This window comes from Leptinotarsa decemlineata, unplaced genomic scaffold (assembly GCF_025532065.1).
Source record: "Leptinotarsa decemlineata unplaced genomic scaffold, Ldec_3_MD MMD2_P_RNA_scaffold_2, whole genome shotgun sequence".
In the NCBI taxonomy this organism is placed as follows: domain Eukaryota; kingdom Metazoa; phylum Arthropoda; class Insecta; order Coleoptera; family Chrysomelidae; genus Leptinotarsa; species Leptinotarsa decemlineata.
In genome coordinates this window covers 5,089,595-5,111,805 of record NW_027412529.1, presented here as the reverse complement: position 1 = coordinate 5,111,805, position 22,211 = coordinate 5,089,595, and the positions used below count along the sequence as shown (strand labels likewise).

The following is a 22,211-nucleotide window of genomic DNA, read 5'->3' as shown; positions in this document are numbered from 1 at the left end:
CCGATTAGTGGAACAGCTGCCAACTATGACCACCAGAAAAGCAGACATGCAGAGTTGGTTAGGACAAAAAAGAATTCCATTTTCCGAGGACATGGTTAAGGCCGAGCTTATGAGTGTCATTAAACAGCATCGTGACAGATATCGCCAGCATGTGGTGGATACAATAGCTCGTGCTGAAGACATCACCATTTTGAGACTTCCTCCTTACCATTACGAGTTACATCCGATAGAATTAATTTGAGCTCAAGTTAAGGGTTACGTAGCTCGTGAGAACGTGACGTATAAAATTTCTGATGTACAAAGTTTATTAGAATGGAACGGACACGGAAAGAAGATTGGGCTAATGCTGTAGCCCATGTGATCAAGGAAGAAGAGAAAATGTGGAGATTGGACGGGATGGTAGACACTGTTTTCGACCAAATAATAATAGATTTAAGTGTGACTGGGATTCCTCTTCGGACGAGTCAATGGATTCTGAAACTTCATAAGCATGACATAGGTAATTATTTATTTACTTTGTAGTTCTCTTTCTATATAAAAGGAACATAATAATTATTTTTTAATTTTTTCTGTTTTTTTGAAGTACTGTATTAGGCATAATAAGAAAATGTAATCAGTTTTACCATTGACACCAGGTAGCGCCACCTACTATAACAATTTTTACGTAATTACCTATGTGTTTAAATAAATAAAAATATTATTTTGGTACGCCTCTGCAGAGTTGGTAAGAGGATTATCCGTTGGTCACTTCAAGTGCGACGTTGCTAATGAATCACCTTCAATTGAAAATTGTTATACTATAGCCATGATTTGTCGCCAGTTATGACCCTCTTGTGCAAATCTGGATCGCCGTTGACGTTATCTAACAATTCCCGAGCGATGCTCATGAGACGGTTTTTTGGTCAAAATTCAGCAATTTTGGGATGAACTTTGCTGCCACACTCATCGCACCCAAACAATATGCAGAGATCCTCAGCAACTTCTCTTAATAGTGATTCGACGATTCTCCATAACGTTTTGAGAGAGCTTCTCCTTCTAGTTTGGGTCTGAATGTTACTTCTTTGCATGAACGACACATCTTTGTATAGATTTTATTTTGGAATTATTTACTTTATTCCTTTTTTTGGAAGAGTCTCAGATTTTCACTATTTATTTCACGATTTATTTTCCCAAGAAACATACAATGTTTATTATAGCAGGGAGAAAAAAAACAATGATTCAAAACCTTGAAACTTGAAAAAATATATATATTAGTGAATATGATTATCAACATACACATAACTGCACTAAGTTAAAGAAATGAAAGTGGCAGAATCGAATACAGCTAGATGGCTGACAAATAATAAATTAAAATTGAATACCAATAAAACGCAACATTACTTTTTTACACACAAACAACTGCCTAAAAGACAAAAATGAATCGATCAAATTTCTTGGATTTCAAATTAATCCAAAGCTGTCTTGGGAAAAACACGTAGATTTTATTTGCAAAAATCGTAGGAGCATTTATGTTACAAGAAGTTTAATGAACATTTCATCTATTGAAACCAATATGACTGCTATAATTCACTTTTTATGTCCCGTATCTCTTATGGTCTACTACTCTGGGGCACTAGCCTTATGCAAAAAGAGTGTTTGGACTGCAAAGAAAAGTTTTGCGAAGTTATCTTCAAACTAGGTTATCAAGAAGACGTTGAAAAAACATTTATTAAAAATAAAATATTCACATTACCTTTTCTTTTCGTTTATTCGTGTATAAATTATGTAAAAAAAAATCCTCACTTATATCTGAATCAAAACGATTTTCATTCACACAACACCAGATAATCACAACAGATCAAAATTGAATTCACAAGACTAAATTACTGCCGTTTTTCGAAAAACTATTAACAAACTACCAGAAGATATAAACAACTAAAATACAGCTTCATTTACAAATTATATTAGAAATATCTGTCGGTTCGGTCAGCGAACAAACACATGACATCACCGCAAAAAGTATGCAGTCGGCAACCGCCGGTAAAACGGCCTACACACGTTAAGACTTTTCATACTGCTTTCAGTACGATATGCATCGGTACTGCCGCAGTAACGATAAATCATAACGTGTGTAGGCAAATTGGGTGATTTGCAGTATGCAGTCGTCGAATCGTTCGCAGTACGGAGCTTCCATAAAATATCGTATCAACGGTCGTGTTTGGGGTTGGGTTGTAGACAAACAGTTACGATTTTATATCGTTTAAAGCAAATCATTTAGGGAAAAGGGTTTTATATACATATATATATATATATATATATATATATATATATATATATATATATATATATATATATATATATATATATATATATATATATATATATATATATATATATATATATATCATATCATATCATTATAATGTATATGAAAAATAAGACGTTCTGGGAAGAGTTTATTGCTGTATGTAAAAAAAACAGCTGCCTGTGGGATGTAAAATCATAAGATTACTCAAATAAAATTTAAAGAGTTGTTCCCAAACGATTCTCAAGAAGTAATGAAAAAGAAAATAAACAATAAGAACTTCCTTCAGACGTGACTTTTGACAGATTGAAAAATAAACCTCGGCAGTACGAGCTGTTGGGAGGTGTGGATGAAACATGGCTGTACTGCATGCTGTACGATTTTCTTAATTTGCAGTTCAACATACAGTACGAAAAATCGTTACGTGTGTAGGCCGTTTTAAACTCTAGAAACGAACCGACTACAGATTTCTAGAAACGATCGTTACCGCTATATAAGCCCAGCTTCCCAACCCAAGAGGGAGTTCAGAAAGTGAATTGAGCGGTTAAACAAGTAATTTAAATAGTGGAAATAAATTAAGCGTTAGTTGCTAAGCGTTGTAAATAAATTAGTTTGTGATTAGTGAAATATTGTTGGAAATAAATTTATTTAAGAGAGTTAATTTTTTAATTTGTTACAATATCTATACAAACAATAAATATTTTTTCAAAACGATTCGGAATTTTTGTCTAATAATTTTTTTTCTAGCATTAGGTAGTTCATTGCAAAACTTGTTTTAATTTTTATTACTTTGTATGAATCTGGAGAAGTATAGAGCAAAAACCTTTCGTCAAACTGAATCTCAATAAACTTTCTAAAATTTTTTCAAGAGTTTCACCTTTTATGTTGAACCTGTCGACTAGCCCTCTTTGCTGATCTACTCGATCTCCTTCCAGTAAGACTTGAAGTGGACTGTTCAAACATACCGGTATTATCGAGAGTGTCGCAAGAGCTGTGATCATGTTTTCTATCATGCTCCCCATCCGAGCTCTCATCTGAAAAAATTCAATAATTTGCTGAGACTTTCAAATATAAATAATGTAAGCTGTCCAAATAACTGTGAAAGGAATTATAATATTTTGAATAACTGAACGTTATAAATGTATACAATAATGGACCACTCAAAGAAGATCAAGTTACTATTGTTACCACAAAAATTTAAATAAAAAACGAAATTTCAATACAATGAAAAATATGAAAGCTGACTCACCAGTTTTTCTAACCACGTAATTCAATGGCAGTGGCGGTACAGGTGGCGGGGTAACCAAGTTTCTATTGATAAAACCTTCTGAAAAGCTCTTCTTTCGAATTGGTTCTATCGCTACTGAATCCTAAAAAATGCAATAATGAAAAGATATGGCACGTCAAACATTGAACAGAATTCAAGGCAAGTTATGAAAACAAAAATTGAATGTTCGGGCATATCAATCACATTCAAATCGATAGTCTTTTAACAAAATGCAGTAACATAAAATTTGAAAAACCATAAAAGATGATTTGAGTGAGATCCATAACAGTTAAAATAAGGTTAATTTGGATTTTTCAATGGACTTCAGTAGGAGCACCAATAAAGTCTAATACTGATATAAAAGTACTATCTTGTTCTTGCAAAATCAAAAACATACCGCAAGACAGAACAGCAGGGAAAAGACTTTTCGCAAGAATCCAAAAACACGAAAAGTTTTTTCTAAGGGGGAGAATTTTCGTTCAAAATTCCATTAGAAAACCTTCAACAATCTAAGCTGAAATATCAACTACCATTTTTTTCTAAATGGACCTTCAATTCCCTATCCACTGCTATTTCACTTTCCTGAATCTGCTCACACATTTAGAAGAAATGAAGATTTTCATAGCTACTCAACAAGTAATTGGCAAAATGTCACGAAACTGGTTTGGTTCGAAATAAGAATGAGCAGAGCGGATATCCCGTACTCAACAAAGCTACAGAGGTACAGTATTGCGAAAAATTGCAATGGATAATAAGCTCATGACTCAAGTTGTAGAACTGCCTGGAAAATTTTTATTATGTACTCGTACAAGTCCATCCTATGATATTTGTTTGGTACAAAAATTGAAACGAGAGAACCTTGCAATTTTGCATTTATGAGATGAGCGAGGGAAATGGTAACTTCCTATTTGATGTGTTGTTCGGTTGAGGGTACTTTTTTTTAACGGTGTTGTTAATTGCCACACTTATTTTCACTGGGCTGAAAGCAATCCCAGGGTAATCCACGTGGTACATACTCAAACCCCTCAAAAGTGTGGGTTGGTATTTTGGGAAATTTCCTTCTTAGGTTCCTTTTTTCTTCCTGGAAAATGAACAGGTGATATGTACTTGCCAATTGCTACTGACCCAGCTCTTACTAATATTGTAAAGAATGATCCTGCTCACAAGAGAAAATAATGACATTAGACTTCTCCACACTATTCATAAAATATGCCTTATTATTTGAACAATAGATTTCAAGATTGCTGGATGAGACAAAGGGATGCAATTGAATGGCCTTCTCAGTAACCTGAATTAAGTCCTTTAGATCCCGTGGGTTGGGCTACCTATCGGACGCGTCCCCAGGTGGCGGATAGGGAAACGGCCATGGAACTGGGGGTCCTGTCCGGGAAGCCAATGTGGCCTTGCGGATGGGGTCGCCGGACTCCTGGTCAGAGGTAGAAATAAGTAGGGTGGGGGAAACTAAAACTCCCCAAAAGCCTTTGCAAAACATGCCACCTTGGAGCAGCGTATCCAAGCTAAGGTGTAAGGAATCGTGCCGACAGCTGAATGGCTGCAGGGTGATATGCGGTTACGTACGATCCTCTTGGGGAACTGGGCGAACCTTGGTAATGCGGGGCTTTGCCAGAGGTGACCAACTCTTCCCTTGCTACTCGTGGGAACAGACATGAATGAAACAAACACAAAAACAGAAACAACAAAAACCAATCCCGAAGCTGGACAGAAGTCCTCTCCTCAATCTAAGGCAGTGGCTGGGGATGAACAGAAATGTTCACCCCAATTTACCGCTTGGCATGAGGCTGGACATAGCAGATCACCTCGTTATGTAATACAAAGGCCAAGGCGTAAGCGCATTTGCGGCGCCGAGGCCAAAAGGAGAAAGAGAGTGAAGGAAGCAGGAGCGGCAGCAACTACAAGTGCATCCTCCTCCTCCCCCACTACATCTCCAACAGCAAGGGCACTTCCTGCGGCGGGGGCCAAGAGCTTCACCTTGAATAAAGGCAAGGGACTGGCTGCCCCTGCAGGAAAGCTCCCTCACTTGTGCACCTCCACGGAGGGAACCCCAAGAAGGTTGAAGAAGCCGCGCAACGACAGTAATGTCGCTGCACCTTCTAAAACCTGTGAGACACCTCAATGTTGCCAAAGAGAGTATGTGTTCGGCAAGTCTTGGCCTACACCTGTCAATATAAAGGAGATGTCTCCTAGTGACCTGTGCACCTTCCTAGAAAGGACAGGATGGACGATGATCTAGGACAACTCCTCGGGAGGATGTACAATAGGTCACATGTGGCATAAGTGCTGTGGGTTTACACTCACCCTCACTACTCTACAGATACAGAAGTCCTCTAGATTTTTATGGGGAGCACAAACAACGAAGCCTGTCGTACTCAGACTGGCTGGTAAACTTGTGAGTACCACCACAAGCGCTCAGAAATATATGACAATGATTCGAAAATAACCTATATTATTTTATGGAGGTTGGCGAACAATATTTGCAGCAGTTACTTGATCAATATGTTAAGTTATCAAGTAAAACCCATTTGATCTTTATATTTCTCAGAAATTGTATCGTTGGAATTTCAAAAGTTCATTTCTTCTGAATGAGACGGCCGATTTGCTACTGTGGCACTGCTTGACATCCATTTTCATTTATTTGAGAGACGACAACTCCAGTTAGGATTGTGATCAAAACCTGTTTCTCTTACATACTTGAATTTTTGTGGAAGCTGTTTTTATGCAGTGGTTTGTAGGTTTTTATGCCTGAAGTTTAATCTACCACTGCGATAGAAATTATCAAAATTGATGAGGAACGGACAAAGTACTCGGGTTGTCATCATAGCAGATACTACATTCAAGGTTGGAGTCTCCGGTTTTGTTCCACTATAGATGGGCGTGGCTTCGTTTCTATTAGTCAAATTAAATTACCTTTTACGAGTATAATTTATTGCAGGTAGCCATACTTCATTGATGTTAATTTCATCTTCTGTTCTATTTAAATGGTTTTTGTGTTTTTGAATTTCTACTGCCTCCCTACATAGTCTTGGGTAGTAGCTCCGAATTCTATCGAGCACTTGGGTCTCTTCAAACACGATAATGTGGGTACCTCTCTGAGTGTGTGTTCCGGTACTACATGCACCAGGCGACAATTTATGTTGTGTTCAGAGAACCAGCTATTTACACTTCTCTTCGTAGTTCCAATGTAGACTTATCCACAGTTACAAGCGATCTGGTATACCACGGTGTAGTTAAAAAAGCCCTCTGGGGTACTTCAGTGACTTCTGATTGTTTTCGTTGGCTTGAATGAAGATTTCAAGTTGTATTTCTTGAGAATTCTCCTGATTCAGTCTGTGACAGCAGAAACGCTTTTCCATCGGGAGGTTCGTTTGAAGTTGATTTGGTATTCTCGTTCTTGGGTCGTATGGCCTGCTCAAATTCAGATTCGGTTTACTCATTTTCTTTGAAGGAATTTTTCAAACGATTAAGTTTCCTGGGAGACTCTCAGGGTCACTTATGTCTGGGCCTTCTTGACTGAAGTTTTAGGAACTGTCCTTGTTTGTCTTGGCTGGTGGTAAGAGTTTCAATACTTATACCCGTCGTCAGTCTGTTCACCTGCACATTCAAAAGGATGATTGTTCTTTGGGATTTCCGTTCCATGACTTGAATTTTTGTGAAAAGTTCTTTCCCTTAAGTGAATTTTTGAAATAGCACCTCACATTTGGCACCTGTCTATGACCATAAAAGTACACATCTGACATATACCATAAGAATTAATAAAATAATAAAAATGATTAAAAAAAACTTGTGTCAGTCATTATTCTCAATCATCGATCTACAAAATCCCAACTTTCACCACCAACTACTACAACTTCAAAATATCTATCGTACATACTCTAGAGGATAAAACAAACAAAGTGAAGGTTTTTGAACATGTTTGAAATGTTAAAAGAAATTAAAAAAAATGTATCCTTGACAATGCCTGTATATTATTCCTCAGAGTTGATTGAAAGAACAAAAACTTGAACATGCCACAAAAAAATATCAGCATGCACACAACACAAATAAACATTCATAGTGAAATTTCTTACTTCCTTCATCTCCAGATTAGCGCATGACTGTAAATCACGGGTTTAATAAATAAGAAGGCTTTTAACTAGATATGTTTTTGAGAAATTGGATTTTGATGAAATCGACATGACGTGATGTTGATTTGAAGGTTTCAAGATAATAAAAATGTGTTTCTTCAAAGTTCTCAGCATTTCAAGAACTCGGTGAAAAGCAAATAATACAATATATTTCATAGATTGAACTCAAGAAGTAGAAGAGTGAGAGGGTTTTTGTAACAACGACTTCCCAGTGTGTTCTCAGATTAGCTGTCAAGGCAATAGTAATAAAGTGAAAGTGTTTTTCTTTCTCTGTGTAACAATAAGATCTATCGTCAGTAATCTGACCAATGTTACTCAATTCATACCTGAAGTCTTAGAGAGCAGTAATCAAGTGGATATCGTCTATACATATTTTGCAAAGTCTCACACTCGATTCCACAATTCATAGTGATCCAGGAGTGGTTTTGACCCTCTACCTGAAGAATTATAAACAAATTGCAAGTCATCAAATCTGGCTTTCACGGCCTTGTCAGAAGTTCCGCAAGGATCCAACTTAGGGCCTCTCCTATTTATTTGATTTATCAAAGGTCTTGTGAAATATATTACATCATCTCCTTACTATTTGTGGATGACTTGAAAATTCATAGAAACGTTGAAACTTTAATAGCTGTATTCTTCTAGAAAAAGACAAACTGGTTATGGAATGGTAAAAAAAAACAAATTACTATTCAATATTAGGCTGTTATATATTCACAGTGAAAATTCTAGCAATAAAAGAGGCGTTCAGGATTCTTTGCGTTTGAGATTCAATTCCATCAAAATCCAAAAATTAACGACAAAAAATGAAAGAACGAAATTGATGAATTGATTGAAAAAAAAAGATGACCTTGTCGTTGAAGAAAAAATAAGGAAATTATTCTCTACCCTCAAAATATTAAAAGAATTTAGCTCAATTCATCAACTTCAAAATTCCATCATGATATTTACCTTGGAAACTTCCTTCTTGGTGGGTGACAATTTCGAAAACAACCCTTTCGAACTGCCTGAACTCGGACTTTTCTTTGTAAAAAGGGTAGTTATCAGTTTTGTGATGCTTTTGCGCCTTTCGCGGTCCTTGCTCTTCTTCTTACTTTTACCTCCGGTCGATTCTAAAATATTCGGATCGGATTTGAAAATCTTGTCCCTCTCATTCTCACAACCATCTTGCTCTACAAGTATGATTTTCTGAGGAAAATCCGGTATAGACTTCGTCCTAGCGGATAGATTAGTAACGTCTTCGCCAACCGGAGCTCGAGGTGAGTGATTGGTTTCGTAGCTGCCACTTTGGCTTCTCCTGAAGATGTTCTTCTTTATCGGCGTGTTAGAGTATAGCCAGGAATTTCTCTTTACTGGGGTTATCACAGACAACTCTGGTTCGGCTGAGTTGAGATTCTCGATCTCCTTGTCTCTCAGTTTGACGGTCTGTTTCGACTTGTCTGTTATTTTGAGAGTGTCGGAACTTGATCTGTGCTGCCTGGGCGGGGCCTTAGGCGTGTCAGGTTCGGGGTTGGAAACTTGTTTTTCCGGCTCTTTTTTATCTACAGGTGTCTCTACCTTATAACCAACTACATTAACTGTTTTTGAATTCTGCAGAGGATAGTTAGTAGAAAGGAGCACGTCTGGAGTATTATAGTTACTGGATCCACTGGTTACACTCTTATTCAGGTTGTTGGAGTTTATCTGAGAAACCAAATCCGTAGTGGCCGACTTTGTCAAATCGAAAGGAGAGAGCGGATTCTTTCTCCTTTTCCGTTCTAGCGACTTGTTCTCAGCCTTCATCCTGTTCATAACCATTTCCTGGACAACCCTCTGGTTCGTATCACGCTCTTTCTTGAGTATTTCTTTATTGTACAAAATATCCGGGGTATGAGTAGGAGTTAAATTCAATGTAACGCCTTTCGGTATCGCTAACTGAAGTCCAACATCCTCCTGGATCAAATCCGGCTTGCTCTTTCTCCTCGATTTTCGCACATCGATTGAGTCTTTGACGTTTCCAAACTCGATTCTCGACTGCAGCCGCTGGCAATGTTCCTCGAACTCGATGTTGTTGGCATCCAGGTTTTCCTTATTCTTCTCCGGGATTGTATCAGCCGACGAAAGCTTTATGATTTCCTTATTGTCTTGAATCATACGCTGGTCAGCGCCTATTTCGGTAACGTTCCTCACGGTGGAGTCGCTGCAAGTGTTTTCCTCCGTAGTAGTTCCCGTTTCGACCACAACCAAACTGTCTTCTTCGTGGTCCTTTGGTTTGATATTCTTGAGAGCTTGAGAATTATCCAGGACTTTATCGGCGTCGATATTTACCGCTTCCACGATATCGTTCACGTTCGGGCTCAGGCTGTCCTCCGTGAACTCGTAGTCGTTTTTGAACAAAACATACCCGTTCTGACTATCGACTACCCCATCGTCGCTGCTAGTTTCTGTCCCGGTGTCCATGAATTCGATGTTGTCTAAATTGCCGGAAAGGATATTGTTCATAGCCTCCGTAATGATCGTTTTGTTTTTCAGCTCATTCACATCTTTATCTTTTGTAATCTTCCCGGATTCCTGAACACCGGGCTCGAAGTAGGCGTATTCAAATTCGTCGGATGCTAGTTCGTCTCTGGCCCAATCAGAAAGCTCTGTCTCTGTCAAGGCTGCTGTGGCTTGTTCCGTCCCTGACTCTGGGGAACTAACCCCGCTGAGCGACTTAGTGTCCGGTTTTGGCAATTCGATTGCTTCATCCTTCTTCTTATATTTGATGTGCAGCGAGTTGTGAATTTCGGGCAATAGGTTCTCCAAGTTCGGGAGCGGCTTCGGCTGATTTAGCGCCTTTTTCTCGCTGCTTATCGACTTTTCCACACTCGTGGTTTTGCTATCTATGCATAGCGAGTCAGGTACAAAGTCGTCGTTAGGCTCTTCGTCATTGACGGTGTGAATTTCGACGCGTGGTACGGGTTTCGTTGCCTCGTCGTCCGAAGATGCCAAACTGTCCGAGGAAAGACTTTGGTGGCTCTTGCTCCAGTCGATCTGGGGCACGATGATAGATGTTTCGTGAACCGGGCTTCGAGGGCGACCTAGGGATACGTTCACAAACTCCTCAGTATCTTCCGCGGACTTTGCTTCGACTGGAGGAACTTCTTCTTTCGGCGCCTCGGGTAGTTTAACCGCGGAAGATTGCGGTGACAGTACTGGCGACTTTCGCTCGTTGAGGATGTTGCAGAACGTCTGCATACTCGCGCTAATCTCCGTAGCGGGCTTCAGCAGCTTCTGACAGTCGGATATGTTGGTGTGAAAACTCTTGAACTTCGTGTCCAGAGTGCTCGCGCTGCCCGATTTCTGTATACTGCCCGCCGCCTGCTCCCCTAACAAATACTTTTTCTTAAGTTCAAGCGATACCTTAGCCGCGATGCCCCCCGTGCTCTGGGTGCGATTCAAAGCATAACCCTCGGTACGTGATAGCAAAACTGGTGCAGGTTTTTTAACGGTGGTTGTGATGGGTGTAGTAGGTACTAGAGGTTTCAACTTTAGTTCGATATTCGGCTTTCTAGATTTGCCGTTCGAAGGTCTTTGGAGGAAGCCGGTCGTCACCTGAATTCTCTTGGGGGCGCCGCCGCTGCCTCTCGTTTTCGTCACGTGGAAGTCGTTCAGAACGATGGACGGGATCTCTCTGGTCGGTGTCGGATCATCCTGAGCGAACTCCGAGTCGGTTGAGATCTCCGTTGCGGAATTGTGGATTTCGCTGGACGATTCCGAACTGGTTTCGTCGGAAACGATCTGGAAAACGGATACGAGATTCAAGGTTGATTCGGCGGTGGGCGGCGAACATTATTCAAAGCATGTTAATGTTTTAAGTGGCAAAAAAGTCAATCGGTCAAAACAAAAACATTTAAAGACAGATGTCATTGGTGTCGATAATGGTGGGGTAAAATTGAAACTAAAAATCAGTCAGTCACAAATGTCTCTTCACATTTGTACGTTTCGATGAGCTAGAAGTCGTAGTTTATGATTCAATTTTCAGTTGGTGAAAGTAAAAAAGCATTATATAATACATTAATGTCAATACATATCTCAATTTATTTTTATATATTAAGATCAGATTTACAATTTAACCCTTTACTGAAAACTTCATATTCAAAATTATGTTTCTTTCGTTATCTAATTTCATTGAGTGCCTGTATATTTGATGCGTGCCTAACATAAAATGTAATAGAAGCCATTCTCGTGCAATATGCAAGCCTGGTCTTCTGACAGTACAACCCACTGATCAATTTATATTTGTGTAACGAATCTGAAGCCGACTCTGGCCGGTTGATTGATCTTTACCGATCCAAGAGGGCAGTTTAGAAAGTGAATCGAGCGGCTAAACAAGAAATTCGAATAGTGGAAATAAATGAAGCGTTAATTGCTAAGTGTTGTAATAAATAAATTAGTTTGTAATTGTTTAAGGCAGTTAATTCATTAATTTGCCACAGTAGTAACCTGTGTTGTGTTTTTGCTTTCTCTAAATTGTATTCATATTACAACCAACACATAAATCAAGTTAGGAGCTGAGGTTACAAGTCTACAGTGGGGATTTATAAAGTTCGATTTGGTATTGTGTTCATCAGCATAAAAACGTCTAGAGCTGCATTCCTAATTCACATGACTTGCATTGGAAGTTGCAAGCACACAAGGGCGTCATACATTTTGAATTGGCATGGCGTTTGCCTTGAACAATAATCAACCAATGTATGACGGACTTAATGGTTTCTTGGAACAATAAAATATTTATTCATTAATTCAATTTACTAAATAATTTCAGATTTCTATAAGCGATGATGCAAAGTGTACCAATTCACAATTTAGTGATGAAATTTTAACTTTGTTTACATTTGGAAATGCACCAGCATTAGATAAGATACTGCATATGTGAAAAATTATAAATGTTAAAACAAAATGTTATACAGGGTGTTCCTTAAACACATGATAATATTTAAGGTGGTAATTCTTAGACCCATTTTAAGAAAAAAACTTCCTATGGACGTATGTCCTAAACGCCTTAACTTTTGAGATACAGGCTGGCAAAGTTTTCAAAAATAATCAGTTTTTTAATAATAACTGAGATAATTTTGTAGACATCTTTGGCATATTTGGTACATATGTTCCATGCCTCAAGGCGCATTTTCTGATGTACACAAATTTGTATTTTTTCAAACAGTGGCATCCCTACGGGTTTCGCATTGAATATTTTTGGGGAAAAAGTACTACGCCAATGCTTTCTTTTCAAAATAAAATCATTTTTAAAATCCTCATTTATTTTTGAGAAAATTTGATCTCCTGGTATTTCTTTGTCCGACGCATGATTTTCACTCAAAAAAATAAAAATCGACAGAAAGCAAATTAAGAAATTAGATCAATTCTAAAATGAATGAGAATCTGAAAATTGCTTCATAACGCATTACCAATTCCCTAATTTATTTTGTGACAGTAAGTCTAAACGAATAGCACAAATTTGTTAATTAGTAATAATACCAAAACTGATTATAAAAATTGTTGGAAGTGGCCACCTGCACTTAGTATGCATGCTTCCGCCCTTCTACGCATGGAATTACGCATCCGTTCAAATATTCCCGGCGTATTTCGTATAGTTTCACACGAGACAACTATTCGCTCTCTTAAATCTTCTAAAGTATTAACGGGAGTTTTATACACAAGAGTTTTAAGGTGACCCCATAAAAAAAAATCTAAACTGTTGAGATCGGGGGATCTTGCTGGCCATTGCTGAGGTCCTCCGCGACCTATCCAACGATTAGGATAAACTGTATTTAAATGGTTTCCGACAATTACACTGAAATGAGCAGGGGCGCCATCGTGCATGTACCATATTCGATTCCTTAACGCAAGTAGCACATCTTCCAATAACCCAGGTAAGTCTTCTTCGAGAAAGTGTAAATAAGAACGACCATCAAGGCGTCCTGGTAGAAAAAATGGGCCTATTAGATGATCACCTATAATTCCTGCCCATACATTAACCGAAAATTGGTGTTGGAAATGGGTTTCGGTTATTGCATGGGGATTTTTTTCAGCCCAAACATGATTGTTATGGAAATTTTGAATGGCATTCCGAGAAAAATTTGCTTCGTCTGTGAACAAAATTTGTGTCTCAAACTGCGGATTTAGTGCAATACTTTGTAGATACCACTGACTGAAGTTCACACGCTGTGGAAAATCTCTGGGGAGTAATGCCTGCACTCTTGAAATATGGTATGGGTATAACAAAAAATCAACCAAAATACGCCAAACAATTTGATGACAAATATCCAGAGTTCTAGCGATCTTCCTCGTACTCGTCTCAGGATGTTCCTCAATTTCTTGCAGCACCGCTTCCTCAATTTCAGGAGTTCTTACTACACGAAGTCTACCTTCCGGAGTCCCTTTCTTGAAACTACCAGTTTCCCCAAGTCGAAGATGAATATTTGAAAAGGTTCGGCTATCTGGTAAGGCACGATTAGGATATCTTTCCTGATAAATGCGCCTGGCTTCTGTTGCATTACCATCGACAAGGCAATATACGTAATGCATTTGCGCCATTTCCGCATTCGTATAATTTACCATATTTACTGATATTCAGAAAAACAGCGGACTACCAAAATAACTTCAATAACACTTCAAAATCAATCAAAACGCGTTGTGACAGTTTTTAACACCAACACCTTACTTTAAACCAACATCAATATTAGCTACTGACGTTTGTACATACAGAGAATTCGGTTTTTATTGCTATGGTGGGTACGCTGTTTTTTCTGCTTTTAATCTTTAAAAGAAATCACATATCGACAAACTCCATATTTCCAAGAGGTGCAGTAAATAAATTCTGCTACACGTCATTTATTCCAGGATAACTAAATTTATGTTTTCAAAAATTATTAAGCGGTGCTGCGTTATGACGTAATTTTAATTGAGAACAGTGCATCTGACAACAAACAAATACCTTTTAGATCCTCAATTATTTTGCAACAAATCTGATCTCTTAGTTTGCTTTCAGTCGATGCACGATACCTCATCAGATTTTTAAGGAATTTATCCTTAAGTAAAGCGATTTTTAATTTTTTGATCGAAAACCAGGCGTCGGACAAAGAAAACCCAGCAAATCAAATGTGCTCAAAAATGTACGGAGATTTTAAAAATAATTTTTAATTCAAGATAAAGCAGTGGCGTAGTATTTTTTTCGCCAAAAATATACATTTCAAAACTCGTACGTACGCCACTGGCAGAGAAAATTAAGAAAATTGTACATCAGAAAATGCGCCTTGAGGCATGGAACATATGTACCAAATATGCCAAAGATGTCTACAAAATTATCTCAGTTATTATTAAAAAACTGATTATTTTTGAAAACTTTGCCACCCTGTATCTCAAAAGTTAAGGCGTTTAGGACATACGTCCATAGGACGTTTTTTCCTTAAAATGGGTCAAAGAATTACCTCCTTAAATATTAGCATGTGTTTAAGGAACACCCTGTATATTTGATTTACAGAACCATTCGGCAACACAGTAATGGAACATAATGGATCAAATGCAGATATTTTCAATGTTGAAAAATAATCCTTCATACTTCATTATCGCTTATGTAAAATATTTTCTGAGTACAACTTTCGAGTTCAGCAAGATCAGAAATCTCTATGAATTATAGTGGACGTTTGTGTACACTTCTCAATACATTCAAACTTAGAGAGACTTCTAAATCTCAGCACTAATAGAGAATATAGCATAATTGAGTTATCATTTACTTTTTGTATTGAATGTAACGTAATAACCTTTGCATTCATTAATTGACGAGCCAATCACAATACAACCTGGAAAACTAAACTGCTAGTGAGCATTAATGTCCAACTAAAATGTGACAGAATTCTATTCTGTGCATTGAGTGCTTTTGACGAAAAAAATCGAGTGGAAGAATAAATCATAAGTTTATCCAGAATGAACCAGAGGTTTATCCATCTTGACTCTTAGATAGTATTCCTTTGTCAGTTGTCAAGTGCAGTAACTGTTCGAAGTTTTTGATTCCAATTCAGTTTTTACAGGCATTGGTAACATGTCTTAGTTCCAACTGAAAAATTAATTCCAATTTCACCCCACATTAATCACGGATCTCATTAAAAAGTTTGTGAGACTGTGTCTTAGATGTCATTTTCCTGGCAAATAACATAACAGACATAAAAACATTAGCAAAACTTGAATAAAAAGTGAAGACAATGCAATGAAAATTATGAATTAAGTGTGATCATGAAGCCATAAATAACTAAAGAGATATACGTCGATTTAATAACCTCTTTGAGGGGCTCTCAGGATCACACTAAGGTTGTATGATACAAGGTGTTTATGGTTATATAGTTATAGGAAGAAATAGATCAAGTTATGCTGAACAGAAAACTTTGTTACATTTTGCTTTTTGACGCATAGTTTTGCCATAAAATTATTTTAATCTGTATGCCATTTCAATATGTGGTAACGGCGCATGTCTAGCTAGCCATTCAAATTAAAATCAAATCCGAATATGTGTAACGAGACAAATAGAGAGAGTACATGAACAAAGCAATATTAAGCCGAACTAAACATAAATACACACGACTATGACAATAAATGCATAAATGTACATATACAAGCTACAAAATGAATAATGATTGCTTTTTGTGTCGATTTAATGACTTATGGTGGTATATTCAATTTGATTTTTATATTTTTTTGTGGATAAGACAAAATTTCCACAATAAAGACATACCAAGGTTAGGATCTTTTGTTCCACAAATAAAGTTACGGCATGAACCTGTTGCCTTGCATAAAAATCTGATAGCTCATTTTTTGTAACGGGAATAGTCTATTGAAAAGAAATTGGATGCAGTTTCCACAGAAGCAAATTCCCTAACATTAATGGGTCACAATTTGGGCAAACGGATCTCATAATAGCAGTATCTAATTCTCTTGTTGAAGGATAAAAGATTGGATTTGCAACATTCCTTCATTCTTCTCATGGCAGTAATGATGCTATCAGACAAATTTTAATTGTTATTGTTGTTTATTTATTCATTCAATTTGAGATACGAACAGGGTGGAACCCAAAACAGTATGCTCAAAAGGTCACCGAGATTCGAACAAAAAAATTATTCAACAAACATGGGAGGCGACTATGGAGCAGACTAACAGCTATATCTTTTCTATAAAAAAAATCGAAAAAGGTGAATTTACTATTGATGTCAACATGGACTGAGCCAGTGACATAAATGAAGAACAACATCCGAAAGGGACCCTTGTGTTTCGTATGTACAGATAGTACTGATTTTAATATTTTCTTGTGCCCTATATTATTTTGTGATATTTTTCAAGAAAGCTTTGTGCCCATGTCTCAATCTCTATCTCTCTATTTTTTCAAATCGTAAAATTTTGTATACAGACCATGAACACCTTGTATATGGTAAACAGTATAACAAAAATATGTTACAACACTCACGTTAGCAATGGATTAGAGTGCAATACATCAACTATCCAGCCCACTCTTATAATTACCTTTTCATCTACCATTGCTTTAACGTGATTGTTAACCAGGGTCGCAGAATCATCATCGAAACTACAAAATACTGGACCCGATATGATTCGGTGAATGCATTTTAGAATGAACAAAAAGCTTTTAAACAAAAAACACGGCGTTAAACTTTTAAAATATCCAACACTTTTTTAAACTATCGACGGAAGTCAACATCAATAAAATCTCTTAAATTTTAACTTCAATCCGAAATGAAACGCAGAATATTTCTACCCGTAAAACGTAAAAAATGACTAGAAAATTACAAAAAAACTAATTTAATCACTGAATGCAACAGTCCTTGTCTTCATCTTTCTTTTTATTCTTATGTTTGCCTTGCGACCCGGAAGATAAAGATGAACTCGAACTTCTAGAATCAACTGTCTGCGGCTTCGGAATATAAAAGGAAGTTACCACTTCCTTCTTTGGCTTATCATCTTTGGGCGATACATTTTTTACAGTAGGAGGAGCTTCATCTGTCAATTTTCTAATAGGTATTGGCGAAGCAGCCGTAGAGCGTTTCCTTCTAATCGGAGCACAAGGAGTCATCAAATCACCCTCCATTTGTTCCTGTGGCTTTTCTAAATTACTCGCTCTGCGTTCTAGAGACTTCTGCCTCAGAGGTCTTTGCGGTGGGCAGGAATTCGTAGAAACTTCCCCTTCCAAATGAAGGTGGCTCGCTGACTTTTTATCAACTTTAGCATACAAATCTTCGATATTTTTGTTCGAAGTAGATTCTGTCAAGTTTTCTACCCGTGAAGTAGGAGATGGACCTTCAAAAGGACGATCCTGCTTGTCAAAGTCGCAAAGTTCAATAGGTTCAACTTTTGGATATATTTTCTCGACGATTTGTGTAACATTCATGCTGTTTTCTGCAGGATTTTGAGTTTGACCGGATTCCAAAGGCGTGTTTCCAAGTTCACCATTTTGTTTCTCCATAGAACTTTGTTTATCAAATTCTACACTTGAATTCGAAACATCAGGCATTCCTGTTATGTTACCTTTTGGAGAAATTCCGCTGGAATGAGCCTCTGCATGCATGTCTTGCTCCAAACAAACTGGTTCTTGTTTAGCAGGTTCAGTATCATTATTTACCGGATCTTCCAAGTCATCATTTTGAGAATCTTCATCACTATCAGAACTTTCTGAATCCGAAATAGTATCATCTGATGACTCTGAAGACTCTTCAGGATTGTCGGATGAGTCTACAACAGCCTTCATAAAGTTGAGAGGAGTGTCAGTACGAGAGCTTGAAATGTCCTCAGAACTTTTTTTAATATCTGAAACGCCTTGCTCAATATCAACTAAAACTCCCAGGAAATTATCAGAAACTGTGGAATCGATACACAAAGAGGTTTCATCAACAGGAGAAATATTTGCAGACTGTGCAATATGAGGACAACTATCTTCAATGTTAGATGAATGATCGATGAGAGGTTTCTCGAGAACGTTCTCCGTTTCATTGGATGAAGACAAAACTGGTTCGCAAATAGTATTCTCCAATTGGGATTTTCCATCAGAAATTGTAGTTTCGCTTCGAACTGTCAATATGGTGTCATTACCTGGTAATATTGTGACATTCACTGGTGACATTGTATCATTAACTATTGATAATGCAGGATTGACTGTTGATATTGGGCTATGAACTGTTGATTTTGTAGGATTAACTGTTGATATTGTTTCATTAACTGTTGACATATTGCTATCAGCTGCTAATATCATTGGACTAGCTGTTGATATATTATCATTTACTGTTGATATTGGGTTATCACCTATCAACATCATAGGATTAACTGTTGATACTGTTCCATTAACTGTTGATATCGTAGGATTAACTGTTGATGCCGTAGGATTATCTTTCAATTTTGTGTCGTTATCTATTGATAATAAAGGGTTAATGGTTGATATAGTGTCACTAACTATTACTGCACTGTCAGCAGTTGAAATTATGGGAATACTTGTTATCGTGGGATTAACTGTTGATATTGTGTCATTGACTGTTGAAATACAATTTAGCACTACATCATTTTCAACAGAAATCAAGGATGTGGAACTTTTCTGTTCTGAAATAGGAGTATTACCCGGCAAATTATCAAAAACTATGGGATCTTTTGAAGTGGTGTATTCTTCATCTTTTTTGCTATCAAGATCATCAATAATATTGGATACTTCAATGTCGTTATTAGACATTTCATATTGAGCTGGTTCACTCTCCATGTTACGAAGTTCAGGCGTTTCAACTTCTGGACTGCTCAGTACAGTAGAAACAGTGACTTGGGCGCTCCATTTGTTTTCAACTGGGTCTCCTGTTGGGGATGGACCACTTTCATATTTATCTCCGATGCTGCTCAATGTATCTTGGACAAACTGCTCCAATTTATCGAAAGAATACTCATCGATGCTCTTTTTTTTGTTTATCAATGGTTTTCCTTTCGGCTTCTGACTATTTAAAGCAGTGTTCTTTTCAACGGGAACATCTTTCTTTTCCATGGATCCTTTCTCGAACTTCTCTATAGTATTTTTGATCGGTTTTGGTTTAGCTTTGAAAGATTTGTCCAATATTTTCGCCAATTTTTCATCTTTCTCTGTTCGAACCGATCTAAAGTCTGTGAATGAATTTCTTTTGATATTGAGGGTAGGCACAGGCTTTGGAGAAGGTTCTTCGCTGGGAGTTTCAAATTTTTTAAGCATTTTCTTTATATCAACCTTCTCAATATCGTCCAAGTTGACAGATTTTCTCACTCTACTGCCTTTATTGAATGTAATTTCTGTTTTTGATCTTTTCAGATCTACCCTTCTTGGTGGCATGTCTTCGTCGCTGTCGCTGTTTTCCCTGGGCACCCCTTTGCCTGAGAGATGTAATTCGAAAAAGGACAGATTGTTCTTGGGGATCTTATTCACGCATTCCGATAAGTGAGGCGTTTTCAAAACTTTCTCCAAGTTTTTGTACTTGACGTCGCTAAAGGACCTGTACACTTTACGGTCCTTTGTTTGGTGTTCTAAACCTTCCATCCAGCTGAGCAAGTCCTCAATTTTCTCACAAGGCATTTCCTCAACTTTCTCGCTTTCGATAGTCGAGTCTTTGGTTTCTGTTTCGAGAGCCTTCAGGAGATCTTCGATGCTGCTAGACGCTTTCTCTTCTTCTTCACCCTGGGTTTCCTCTACGGGCATTGCATACTTATCAGGGTCTATAGGTTTGTGTAGTTCGTCTTCGTTTGCTAACAGATTTTCTATATAGTCGTCAATCTCCTTCAAGTCGGAATCTTCTGGTTCGAAGTTGAATGTCGTCAAGTCTTTTTTCTCTTCCGAAGTCTCTGGTAAGCTCTGCTGTTTAACCAGCAAGGTTTTTGGAGTTGCCGCGATGGTTTCAGACCTCTGCAAGGTTTTCTTTGGTACAGGTTTCTTGGATACGACTCCGAAATATTTGCTCTTGTCCAAATTGCTGGTGTTCACGGCCACTTTGGGTTTGCCAACTTCTTTAGGTAACGATAGTTTGCTCGGGGTTCTTTTTATGATCAACAACGGTTCAGGCTCGGGAGACTGAAACTTGGGAACGAATTCAGCGCCGAACATTCTCCTATTTTCTTTAGGAGGTAGGACAAAGTTCCTTTTAATCAAGAGATCCCCGGACGTGACGCTTTTCGTTAAAGGATTTGCTTTGTGGACTTCGCTAGGTTTGCTGGATTTTTCATCACCACTACTTTTAGTTATGGTAAGTTTACCGACAACCACGTTACCGCCGCTGAAATGTTTTTTGTTCATATTTAAATCTAACTCGCCGGATTCTGCGCTATTAAAGTCCGCGGAATCCGCGGAGGAAGATTTGTGCAAGTGAACGTCTCCGACTGAGAGACGGTTATGATTGGATATTATATCAGGAAAATGAGAATTCAAGTTGAAAGATGATTTCACCTCAGTATCAGTGCCAGTGTCTGTATGAACGATGGGAGGTTCCACGCACACTTCTTTTTTGCGCAACTCGCGCGCTCGTATCTCTTCCTCACCTTCGGTGGCGGTATCAGATTCGTCTTCTGAAAAATAACAGAAATGCAGTCGGTGCTATTGCAAGTGATTATTTGTGAAAGTCAAACAGTTATTTCCTGCGATATTTATTATTTGTCTCAAACGGAGTCACAAAACAATTCGAATTTCAAGCTGAGCCATTATATCTCAATCTAGCACTTGATCTATTTGTTCGACATAGAAAATTACATTCATCTAATAATAATAATAATAATAATTGCCGTTCCAATCTTACTCTACTCGTTTGGAGTAGTGAAGTGGACTCGGGAGGAGCTGTAATAACTCGACGGGAAAACCCGAAAAATGATGCATCTCTATAGGAGTTTGCATACCAAATCGTCCGTTCCACGGTTGTACTTCCCCCGGCAACAGGGAGGCCGTGGACTTTTGAGTTTGGAGTGTCTACATGACAGAATGGTACTGGATACAGCCTGTAAAGTCGTCATGAGTTTGGATCCCCTTCTCTGCATGGTCTGTGACCATGAGAGAGCAGGAATCGGAGCATTTCTTCTTAGGGCAGCTGCCCGAGCAGCTGATGAACTCGGTATAGTTTTCCACACTGAACGAGGTGACCACAACTCTGTCACCGAGTTGGAACCCGTTCAGCAAAAGGCTCAGATAAAAACCGCAGAGATCACCTTACTTCTGCGGAGACACAAGGATAAGCCAATATATGGGGTCTTCTTCAATAACATTGGTGACCTTGGTTTATCAAAGCGCCTGACGTTTGCTTCATGGATTGCCAGAATGGTGTCTTCAACACCTTAGTCTACCGCAGTCGCGTGATGGGTATAGAGATTCCTGACACAAGGTGCAGGGCCTGCCGCGAGGCGCCCAAGACCCTAATGCACTTGCTCTCAGCATGTCCAGCATATGCGGTCTCGGCCTATATCCATCGACATAACGCGGCCCTAAGAGTGCTATATTACCATCTACGGCACTCTTACGGTATTG

General features: G+C 38.1%; 1 protein-coding gene across 5 annotated transcripts in view; it reads right to left on the bottom strand.

The window, feature by feature from the left end:
* The window catches only part of Mical (Molecule interacting with CasL), a 169,710-nt gene that overhangs the window by 9,392 nt on the left and 138,107 nt on the right, over window positions 1-22,211 (bottom strand). For 4 of the 5 annotated variants that reach the window (XM_074182065.1, XM_074182075.1, XM_074182080.1 and 1 more), the window contains 5 exons: window positions 21,147-21,265; window positions 8,642-11,449; window positions 7,637-7,663; window positions 3,534-3,654; window positions 3,162-3,318 (listed from right to left, as the gene is read on the bottom strand). In XM_074182065.1, the coding sequence (XP_074038166.1) occupies window positions 3,162-3,318; window positions 3,534-3,654; window positions 7,637-7,663; window positions 8,642-11,449; window positions 21,147-21,265 (3,232 nt within the window). The remainder of the gene's footprint in view (window positions 1-3,161; window positions 3,319-3,533; window positions 3,655-7,636; window positions 7,664-8,641; window positions 11,450-21,146; window positions 21,266-22,211) is intronic. The other variant, XM_074182073.1, reaches the window with a different exon arrangement.